General features: G+C 40.3%; 1 protein-coding gene across 1 annotated transcript in view; it reads right to left on the bottom strand.

Moving 5' to 3' along the window:
- Positions 1 to 2,999, bottom strand: part of LOC108572855 (sex peptide receptor-like) — a 15,572-nt gene extending 12,573 nt beyond the window's left edge. The window contains exon 1 of the mRNA XM_017935174.1: positions 2,434 to 2,999. Coding sequence (XP_017790663.1) covers positions 2,434 to 2,999 — 566 coding nt within the window. The remainder of the gene's footprint in view (positions 1 to 2,433) is intronic.
- Between the last annotated feature and the right edge of the window lie 9,317 nt (positions 3,000 to 12,316).

Raw genomic sequence — 12,316 nt, 5'->3', positions numbered from 1 at the left:
CCCCGATAAAACACCACGGAATTGATTAAACCATGGGAATTTCATCTGTAAAGGAACTCGATTTTCAAGGGAAATTTATCGATGCCAGGAACACCAACACCTCGAATGACTTCCTCATTTTGACGATCTTCATGGGAGAAATATTTCAAGACTATCTGAGATCTGGGCTAACGACAGGGGAGTCTCAATAGAGGCGGCTGAGATTTCGCGAGACTCGGTGAAGGTGTTTCCGAGTTGTATCGTCCCGACACTGAACATCTAGATATAATTTCTGGGGTCTGATACAGGGATCGGTGAAAATGAAAAAAAATAAATGTAAAATTTTGCAAGATTTTACATATAGGGTGACTTTTCACTTGTTGGCAATAGGAGTAAATAATGATAATTCTGAGAAATAGCCCTGAAATTTTTTATCTTAAAATTCTTCTAATTGGAGGATGAATGATTAAAGTCTCCATTTATTGCTATTTATTTTGCACGATGCAATCTGATACAACTGTTTTATAAACCGTTCGATTAAATTAATCGTCTATATAACTTTGTTTTTTTTTTTTTTGTATTACGGTAATAAAGAGAACGCAGAATCACGTGATGAGTGATGGAAATAAAAAAAAAAAAACAAACAGCGTATCGAAAACCGATATTTCCTTTATAATTTATTGTCTTACCAATACAATCGAATCTTGTAATTAACGCTCGTCAACCGATATTCTCTATATTTCTTTCCAAGTGGGTGATTCGTAAGCTTTTATCGTTATTCTCGCGGGTGTTGTAAGGTCGATCAAGATACCTGAGGATTTAGCGGATCTTTTTATCACTTTGGACGAAACTCCTCTTGAGAGATACTCTTTTATCAGCCGTGCCTCGAGATACAAAAATTCCCCGTTTTTATTCCATCTACCACTTCCATCTGTCTTAAAATCTACCGGTGAGAGGAATTTTATCTCACGGAGTCTTTCACTCGCTTCAAACTGATTTCTGCAGAGTGTTTTAACAAAAGAAACTTAATTTCTTGTGAAAAAGTAAAAATCGAATCTTCGCATATTTTTCATTCATCTTCTATCCAGCGAAAATCACTGTTATCGTCTTTTCTGTCATCTTTTAAGAACACAAAAATATTTTTCATAAGTGGAAATATACATTTGTCGTAAAATAGGAGAACCGTGAAGAGAGCTCCTGTGAAAAGTATCCTTTCCGATGGCTGACTTATCCAAAATGCAAAATGCAAACATATTCTTAATCTGTAGACGTGTGGCTATCGTCTGAACAGGAATAATAAAAAAATATTGAGAAATAAATAAACGGCAAGGTTTCAAAGAAATTGCTTTCCATTTTAGCCAAACAAATGACGGATTTTTTTACCGCAAATACTGAATTCTAAAAATATTTGCACAATTTTTGTTCAGACGATAAAGCAACATCTATTGAATATACCTTTCAAATTTCGAGTGAATCGGACTTCTGGTTTTTTGGTAATAATGTCGGCCAGTTGCAAAAATGCTGTTTCAGGAAAAACGCGTTTAAGACTATACAAGACCGCTTCCTTCGAAGGCACATATCTCTGCCAATCTCCAGAATTAAGCTTCCAAACTTCACAGACATACTTTCTAGACGTTAAGCTATAAGAAAATGCAAAGAAAAACGAAAACAATTGATTTTTTCAACCCGTTACACTAGGGAGATCCTTAAAAACGCGGTTGAGACTATATAAGACCGCTTCCTTCGAAGGCATATATCTCTGCCAGTTTCCAGAATTAAGCTTCCAAACTTCACAGACATACTTTCTAGACGTTAAGCTATGAGAAAATGCAAATAAAAACGGAAACAATTGATTTTTTCAACCCTTTACACTAAGGAGATCCTTAAAAACGGGGTTGAGACTATATAAGACCGCTTCCTTCGAAGACATATATCTCTGCCAAAAAAAAGAAAACAATTGATTTTTTCAACCCGTTACACTAGGGAGATCCTTAAAAACGCGTTTAAAACTGTATAAGACCGTTTCCTTCGAAGGCATATATCTCTGCCAATCTCCAGAATTAAGCTTCCAAACTTCACAGACATACTTTCTAGACGTTAAGCTATGAGAAAATGCAAAGAAAAAAGAAAACAATTGATTTTTTCAACCCGTTACACTAGGGAGATCCTTAAAAACGCGTTTAAAACTGTATAAGACCGTTTCCTTCGAAGGCATATATCTCTGCCAATCTCCAGAATTAAGCTTCCAAACTTCACAGACATACTTTCTAGACGTTAAGCTATGAGAAAATGCGAAGAAAAAAGAAAACAATTGATTTTTTCAATCCGTTACAGAAAGAAGATCCCTTAAGTTGGACACGGTTGGACCAACCAGAAGACCCATATGTCGGTGCAATTGAAATTCGTGTCTGCACGGTGTAATAAAAGCGGTCGGTGGATCGGAATTCTACTCACCTAATCGCGATATACCTCCAAACGGCCAGCGTGAGCGTGATGGCGATGCTGATGGTGTGCAGGAGCTGCGTGAAGTGCATATGGAAGAGAACGAACACCGCCCATGCGTAAGGAAATATCTGCCTCTTTGGTAGAACGATGTACATGTAAATCGCGAACGGGATGTATTCAAGCATCACGAGGCCATCTGCCATAGCTAGGGCGGTCAGGATACTGTTTATCGGTGTCGTAACCATGTCTTTTCTTGTCAGCACGATAAAGTTCAACATATTGGCCAACATGCCGAACAGACATACCACGAGTGCTACGTAACCGTGATAATTCCTGTATTTAACTGCCAGATCTCGTACAGTCCCGTTGCAATAGCAGGCCGGTTTTGCCAGATTGCTGATATTATAATTATTCACGTAATCTATGTCTTCGTCGGTGATGTTCCAGCTGAGCAAGACGTCCGTGTAATTGTCTAAACGGCTCATGGTTGTCATGTGGCCTAACATACGTTTCAAGTGTAACAATGTGGCATTCAAGTTCATACGGCGCAAGAATTCCTCGTTGTTGCGAAGCATCGCATTCTTAAGGTTCGCTGCATTGTTACTGAGATTTTTACAGCTTGTTTCTCTTCCTTCTGGCTTTCTGTTCAAGTGTGAGCTTCAATTTCTCTCGAAAGTCGCGACAATCCAGCGTGAAGACTAAGATTTGGTTTTGGGTCGCATCGCTCCGTTGAGACGGTGAAGGATGTTGTCTTGAATGTCTGGTAAAGAAGGCTGGTACCACGTGATGGATATGGTGACGAGACGTGTGATTAATGTCGCTATAAGGTGTCTTAACAACGAAATTTCTTACAGTCGAGAATGGTCAAGTCTGTGTTTGAGTGTATAGGTTAGTAATTCGCGAAGATGAGCTTGATAGATTATTCCTGATTACAGGGGAATTAGAGGTAGAATACTTCAGCTCTGTTATCATGCAAACTGTACATTTCTTCCAATCATCATGGAATATCTGAATTCTCTATTAACTCGATTTCTTCGATATTCGATATTTCTGCTCCGATTTCAGCGAATAATTAAATCCTACAGATTCTGTAACACGTTAATAAGAATTGGGAATATTCTGATATGTAACGTTGATTACTGGCCAATAAATATTCCCCGATCGATATCCATCAGCTGGAACGCGATCGCTGTAATATTCCCAATATCGGTGCCGCGTGAAATTCAAAAATTCCCTATCGCTCTCGCAGTCGAATTGGCTGTCGTTATTCCCAGCAGGGATCAGAGCTTCCCGTAGAGCACGAATTTTCCTTTTTTTCCCCCTCCGTAACAGTGAATTACTCTGTTGGGCTCGTATTTTCCGCAGGAACTTCACGAGTCAAGGATACGCGGCTGACTTATGATTCGCCAGGGATGCATTCGAGCACGTGCGCCACTGAGGATCCGCATGTTGCGTTGTTGGATGACGTTTTCAAGGTTCTCTCAACAATTTCCCTTCTTCCTTCCCCTATCTATTCGTCGGAATAACTAAATTCCACGAAGAATATCCCGAGAGCGTGTTAAGAAAGACAGATTAGCCTATCGAAGGATTGTCTGATTCGACTGTAAGACGGTATTCATCATCTTCAGATCGCGTGTTTCTTCCTTCGTTCGTCAATCCCATAATCTGCATTCTCCTCTGTTTCACAGTGATCCATTAATCCCTTTCACGATCATTCCACTCTACTTCTCGATCCGCCTAACGACTTGCTCTCCCGCGAGGGAGATCTTCTCTTCGTGGATCTCCCGTGATCCTCGCATTCCATAAATCAGTTTAAACCCTCCACACACACGCGTACACACAAGTCACCCCAGTCGCCTCTCTTCTTTCCCTGCAAATTCACTTCACCCGATCGATTATTCATGAACACCTTTTCCTTCAAGGTAAAAGCTTCCACGCGTAACGCATTCTTCTGGGAGATTGACCGCTTTCAAAACCACGCAGATCCTCTCTTCTTCTCTCAAATTTCACCTCCTATACCTGTTCTCGTCTCTCCCCTATCGCCAACTTTATCGCCGTCTGTTCACACCCACGTAAATTTTTCTCAAAAGCTGCTCACGTGACGGTTCGTTTTCTTAACCCATGGTACACCCTCAGATTTCGTCCTCCGCGGGGGATAATCCTGTGGGACACGATCGAGGCATTAGCCGCGACTCCTGACGGATTGGATACCGTACACGGGACGACGGTTCGCCGTCCGTGAATCGATTTCGTCTACGGGCATGTCTCCGCCGTTAAGATGAAGGATTCCATCCTGGGATTAAAGAGTTCCGAGTGGAGGAACACCGGCGTTTCTTCGACGTCTTCTCTCTTCGACACCGTCCAAGAAAATTTGAAGGTTCCACGCTGGGTTGGACCTGGAAAAAGATTGTTTGCGGTCGATCAAACGTTACCAGAGCAAAGAGGATTCTCGTTGATATCGCAGTCTCTTTTTCCCCTTACGTCTAATGGGACCAGGGACCAATGGATTTTGGACGTGTACTGATCCTCGAGTTTGAGTGCTGATCTTGATTGGGTTATTTTGAATATGCTAATTCGAAGGGGGATGGTGGGTTTTGGGGAGAAGAGGAGTTTGGTCATTTTTAGGTTTGATTACTGAAGCGAGATTCGAGGGAGAGACGAGGTTTTTTCAGGATTTTTGTACGTTTTGCTTTGGAGAATTTTTGTAAGTTTTGGACTGTGAAATTTATTTAAGTTATTTACTCCCGTTCAGTTTTTTTTTCCATCACTTAAGCTAACATAAACGAACCTAATTTCACTTTAGAGAACTTTCTATGTTTTTTCTTCGAGTTTTTCTGAACCTCGGATTGTTAAATTTTCCAGGATTCCTCCTTCTTTTCAAGATTTTTTTACTTACACCCGTTCAATTTTTTTAAAACACCTAATCTAACCTCTTGTCATCCTTTAATTGCATTCTTGAACCATTTCTGACATTCTCATTCGTACACTTTTCTCAAATTGGAAAATAAATTAAAGTGTAGCTACAATCTTTCGATTCACTGGCCCAAAATCGTGAATCTTTAATCAACAAAAACAGCGAACAAAATTTAACGATCGTACCTGTACTCCACACAAATTTTCTTATTTCTTCGCATAAATTGCACAACATATACAAGTATTGTGTGCGGTGATTAGGCTCGACCAAACGATCGACCGTCGCCGTATCTCGAGCTTCTTCTCTATACCGGCTTTCGCGAAAAGATGTTGGTTTCTCTACTCTCTGGGAACCCTTTCCAGGAGAACACGCGCTTTGATGTAGTGCGAGCGACTTGGAAAAACCCTGCTCTCACCTTTCGGATCACAGAACAAGTTGGATCTACCCTTTCGGCACGCAGCTCACTTAGCCGACGCTCCAGGCTGTCTTGCAGCCTGCCAACTGGTAACTACCAGCGGGGGCCACGGGGCTGCGAGCATCCATGCTTGGTCTCAGCAGGATGGCCCTACTGGCCGATTTGAATTTACCACGGTTCCAGTTTTGGGCCGCCTGCACTGGTGAATGTAGATTGCACGACAAATACATATAGTGTTTGCCGCCCTGAAAAGGACTTTGGGGTTCCTCAGACTTCTGTTTTATACCTCCGTTCAGCAGAAAATCTACACAACTAGCTCGACACCGCCCCGAGATCGGGCGATGGAAAAATCCAGCCACGCCGCTGAGCGTTTTCAGCGGATGAGCCCTTTCGTTACGTTGCCAGTCAAACCGAACAAATACCCCGACGTCGACTGCCACCGCATCCACGGGGAACCACGGGAAGGCGGACTCACCAGTACACGCAAGTACTGCGCTCTGACCCTGTTACAGGCGAAGGATCGTAAGGGAAGGTAATGGTTAGGATGGACGAGGAGATGTTGGGGAAAAGGAGCGGAAAGGTGTTGGCGTTTTGGCACTCCTAAAGAGTAGCCGGTTGCCGTGCCCAGTCTCACCAGTACCCCGCTCCGCAAGAAGGCCTTACACCTTATTTTGGAACTTGGCACGACAAATACAGAAGCTAAGTAGCGAGAGAAGTAACGAAGAAAATCTGAGCGTAATGTAATTTTAACGAGTCCTCGAAAATTCGAATAGGACCTCCGCCAGAGATCCTCGAAACCGAGAATTCGCAGACGTCTTTCAACCGCAGAGGATAATTCCATGCGGCGGAATATCCTGAAAACGGCAATGCGCATCGGTTAACAATGTTCACCATTGCTCGCGTTATTTCGTTACGTCGCAATAACCGGCGATGCTCCACTCTGTATGCGTCGCTTTCCTAAATATTGTGACGAATGAATTCACGAGAGAGAGCGAAATTCGGTTGAAAAGTTAGCAAGCAGACGGGTATTCGCGTTTGAAATCCTAAATTTGAAACGTTGCGTTGCATTATTTATGCTTGTGATACGCGAACAAAGGTGGAAATTATCGTAAAATTAATCGACATCAAGGGTTATTTCATCAACGCTTTGAGAGATTCTAGGATGGAAATTGGTTATTTAAAAAAGGCGAAGTTCGCGAAGCGAAGTAGTCGATCGATGGAACGAACTTTGAGTGGAGGTTAGAAGTTTCGAGATTGAAGGAGAGAGGCTTCTTAAATTGGGAAAGTAATCTTGGTAGTTAAAAGTCGCGTTTCTTTTGGGGTCTTTTTTAAATGCTGCATTATTACGCCTCCAGCGGTATTTATGGTATTGAAGGAGCATTGTATTCGTCGACAAAAGAAGGATAGTTTTCGTCCTTTTTTCCATCGTGATTGTGAAAAGAAGATATTCAGAGAAACGTATTAATTAGCTTGGTCTCATATAGAAGCTTTTCATGCGTACTCAAATTCGTGGCTTTAAGCAGTAGCGTTAAATTTAAACGAACTACTGTTTCGTAATTTAATCGATTCTTGATTAACTACCCATGTATGACATTATTTATTCACTTATTTATTTAACGATGAACTGTTAAGGCCAGACTATAGAAAATTAGAAGGCTCGCAAAATGACGAAAATTAATTTTGAAATTTAAAAAAACTGATAAAATTGTAAAATAAGAAGTGTGTTTTAAATAAAACACTAATTATCTTGATCTCGCTTATAAGCTTTCCAAGCATACCTAAGTGCAGACTATAGAAAATTAGAAGGCTCACAAAATGACGAAAATTAATTTTGAAATTTAAGAAAAAAAAGATAAAATTGTAAAAATACGCGTTCCAAGCTACTCAAACTTGTAACCTCGAAGACACTAGCCTCTGTATAGACTATAGCAGAGACTAAATTCGAATAAATCACCGGCTTCCTAACTTAATCGATTCTCAATTAACGACCCAAGTACGAGATTACTTATTTCTTTACTTAAAAATAAAGAAAAACATTAAGAAAATGTTCAAACAACTGTTGAAAAGTGCTGTAACACCCCAAAAATGATGTAAAGTTGCGAAGACTACGATCGACAAAAAAACATGAGTGGAAACGTTGAATCGGTAATTCCACTCAGCATAGAAGAACCATTGGTGGAAAAATCACTGTCGAATCTTTTACAGCAGAGAGAGAGAAGCCTTTCGCGAGAGAAGCACTTGTCAGTTTCAGCCGCTGCGGAATTTGTCGATTCTCACCGGAAGAAAGAAGAAAACGTCGACGGTGTACGATGGAAAAGGGAGAACGGAAACTGGAGTCGGCTTCCTGTGAAGCCCTCTTTTTTTAATTTTTCACCGTCACACCGTGGAAAATAGCTCGGAATATTTATCAGGAGGCACGATAGCCGTGAACGTGACGCCTCTTGAAAGCCTCCGCGAGTTTGGAATTTCGCCTAAACGCCGCGATCACGTTTGTGTGGGCAGTGTGCTCTAGTTTTCGCGAAATTTTCTCGAGTTGCGCGCAACAACTTTCAGATAGAAACTAGAAGTAAAAGGTGACACAAGCGTGGCTAACCGCTAGACGTTGGTAAATCGATGGCAAAATTAAACTGTGGAAATTATAAACCTGACTTTTAATATATATATTTATGTTAATATTTGTCAGTTTTTTTAATTTCAGCTTGTAGAACCAGCTTTTCTTCGCTTCGTTTCAATATTAGCCTCCTTTCTCTCCCGCTCGTTCATTTCTCTAGGATCGCGAGCTGTCTTTTAGTATATTAAAAAAAAAAAAGGGGAATTCATGTCCCGAGGCGAGAGATTCAGGTCAACGAGTGAACTTGTTAATTTTCCGGTGAATCCACTGCTCACAATAATTAGAAGATGGCTGTCTGCGACCGGATTACGGACGCATTAAAAGTTGCCTGCTAAGTTAAATGTTATCGTTCCCTCGTTAGTGCTCTCCTCGAACTGTTCTACGACAGCGATTTTTTTTCGAAGATTGCGGAAGACGTGTTCCGTTTCAATTTTAATCCAAATTCTTAGTTTCCTTGCTTCGTCTTTCGAGGATAGCTTTAAGTTTCTATCTCCGCTTTTCATTTCGCGAAATATTTCTCTTCGATTTGGCGAAACGTTCGTCAAGTGATCCAAAAATCGCTTTGAAATTTCACTTAAAAATGGATAATTCGTTTAATTGATATTTTTTAAAATTTTTCTGTAAAATTTAGAAAATTTCCTCTTTGGCATTCTTATGGCAAATGTTCATTTCGATAGTTCCGTATTTCAGAAGAATCAGATACGACGTGTCAAGTGATCCAAAAATCGCTTCGCAATTTCACTTAAAAAATGGATAATTTTTAAAAAATTTTTCTGTAAAATTAAAAAAATTCCCTCTCTGGCGTATTTACGGCGAAGTGGCTTATGAGCCGGCCTGTATTTCATAGGCTGCAAGCATTCCCCTGATACGTGACTGTTATCTCAGAGATTATCGATTGCTCCGTATGGCCAGAGAGTGCCTCCGACCGAGGCATACGTCGAACCTGTCGACGTTACTATATGTACCTGCATCACAAATAGACATTCGATCGGCTGTCATTGTTCGGTTACGCTGGCTCCCTGTAATACTGTACCGTTGTATTGTCGCCACAGGTTAACTTCGTCTATAATTTCACCGTGACAATGGCTTTAACGCGACAGCATCCCCTTGAACTTGTCCCATGAGCCATTCATATGCACCGAGACGAGCTTTACACCCTATGAAGCACGATTTTGCACACGATTTCACGGACTCCACTGGCAAATACGATTAGTGCGCTTACTCACCGTGGATATATTCGTAAAGTTACAGCTATTGTAGCTTATTGTTAGGCACAGTCGAACGTGATCATTTGTGTAGCCGTCGAAGCATGGTTAACAAGTTTTAAGCACGTTTAAGGGACGATTACGTCTCTCGTTTGAATTGGTTCGGTAAGTTTTGAGACTCGTTTGGGATTCGTGGATGAGTTTTTGTGAGATTCGTTTGAGATTCAGACATATTTTTTAATTTTTAGGTGAGACTGGAGTGAGTTAATTTTGAGCTGTGAGGCATTTAGTTGAGTTAATTTTGAGTTGTGAGGCCTTGAGCTGTGAGGCTTTAAGTTGATGAATTTTGAGTTGTGAGGCCTCGAGTTTGGTGAATCTTGAGTTGTGAGGCCATAAGTTGAACGAATCTTGAATTGAGTGAATCTTGAAGTGTGAGGCCACGAGTCGAGTTAATTTTGAGCTGTGAAGTCATGAGTTGAGTGAATTTTGAGTTCTGAGACTCTAAGTTGAGTGAATTTTGAATTGTAAGACCTTGAATTGAGCGAATTTTCAGCTATAAGGCCACGTAGAACCCTCAACTTCAATACCGTGTTAATTGCTTCTGAATAGAGTAGCCACAGAACTGAATTATTATAAAATAATGGGGATGTATACCGAAATTTAAACCAGCTTATGTTTCAGGTGAACGTGTACATTGTTCCCTCAGAACTACAGTAGAATTTTCAATAGAATATCGACGAGAAACTATTATTTACCACATTAACACACAACGAATCCTTTAGTACCACTACAGTAAACATTTAACCACTTTTAAACAATTGTTTTCGCACACGTTCTAACAGAGATTAGAACCGGCATCGTCCGACAATCGAAACTTTCTTCTTCAAACAATTCCCCACGAATTTCACGCTTTGTCGACCGCAACGAGGGACACTCGAAACGAGTCCAGAGAGAGAACATTTACCACGAATCATTTCCGATATTTATCTTTTTTTCCCTTCGCTTCTAGAAAACTTCACACTTTCGTCCGAACAATTGTAATTTCATCCCCTCCGGTGAATCTCATTAGACCGAACTATAACGCGAACGTACCCGACAGAGACTTAGCGAAATATCTCTGAAAATGAATTTCCTCATCTTGGTCGAATAACAAGAGAGGGAGAGAGAAAAACAGGAAGAGAAAAAGCTTCCGCGTTTTTACCAAGGAGAAGCTCGTAAACAAGGACGAAGATTTACGACTGGACGAAGTCACGTGTAATTTGCGATAAAGATTTCGTCGAATTTGCGTCGGACGTCACAACTCCTGCCCACCGTATTCATAAAAGGGATGGAATAAATTATTCATGATGGTTAGACGCAACGAACGATACACGCGAATTACAACGGCGTGCGGTTTCGTTTAAAATATTTTCCAACTCGCGGATGGCGAATGACATTTGCATCGTAGAATCTCGGACGTCTTTTGTGAGAAATTTCTCGTTTCATTTTTCGCGTAGAACAAGTGTGACACTGCTTGTGTAATTTGAAAGGACGTGAAGCTTCATCTTGTAAGAAAGTTTTATGCGTGTGTTGAATGGATTAATTTGAATTTCTGTTCGTTGTTGCAATATTTGCCATGGTAATATGAACTTTCGTCGCGTGACTTTTATGATGTTACAGTGTAGAACTATGGGCTTTCAAGCGACTCCAATTTCATCAATCATCCGCGTATCAACTGGAAGGTGATTTTATAGCACGTGAACGGTACTAGCTATCAGAACCAGCCGGTGTTCAATTTTCACGAGAAATCTTTGTAACTTCGTTGAAAGTGCGCTTCAAACGTTCTCGTTTATGTCTGTGTACAGTGATATTGTCCACTTTGCGAGCCGTAGTAGAACAATGTTTCACGGTACAGCGGGAGAGAAGGGTGAGAGGGAATTCTTGTCGAAAGGGAAGTTCGGTAATACGAAAATTCAGGAAAATTGTTCTTTTGGAAAAATTGAGAGTGGGAAACATTATTTTTGAGAAAGATTGAGAGCTGATGGGGGTAAATTTCGAAAAATTTTGTTTATTACGAAAAATTGAGAGTGGAAAATATTTTATTTAAAAAATTGAGAGTTGATAGGGGTAAATTTCGAAAAATCTTAGTTTCTTGAAAAAATTGAGAGAGGAAAACATTATTTTTGAAAAAATTGACAGTGATCGGAGTAAATTTCGAAAAATCTTATTCCTTTCGAAATACTGAGAGAGGAAAACATTATTCTTTCAAAAAATTGAGAATGCAGGAAGTAAATTTTAAAGAAACAAAATCTTTTTCAAAAAATTAAAAATACCGTAGGCAAACTTCTCAAAAACCATATTTTTCCAAAATTCTCAACCACCACAACGTAGAACACCAAAAACCACCCATCTCCGAATTCATCTTCCTTCCTACATTACATTCTTCCCCAAATACAGTAAATTCTCTACAAGAGTCAGTAAGTTTGGATTCTACAAGTGGCAGTATAGATGGTCCTACGCCTAGGTTGCGTCACTGCTGCGTCCATGTTATCTCGCTCGCAGTCTGTCAAGAGTGTAACGCAACACCAGTCGGTTTCCTTTAAGAGATTACACGGCTCGACAAATCATAAGAGAAAAATATAATTTCTTTAACTTTACTTTTTTTCATCTGGAATTTTTTTGAATATGTTGGTGAGATTTTCCTGATGAAAATGATATCAAACACGATATAATTTGAACAACATTTACTTATTAACACGTTCACTGTC

The sequence above is a fragment of the Habropoda laboriosa genome, unplaced genomic scaffold, assembly GCF_001263275.1.
Source record: "Habropoda laboriosa isolate 0110345459 unplaced genomic scaffold, ASM126327v1 scaffold102, whole genome shotgun sequence".
Taxonomy (NCBI): domain Eukaryota; kingdom Metazoa; phylum Arthropoda; class Insecta; order Hymenoptera; family Apidae; genus Habropoda; species Habropoda laboriosa.
This window is presented reverse-complemented; position numbering and strand designations above follow the sequence as displayed.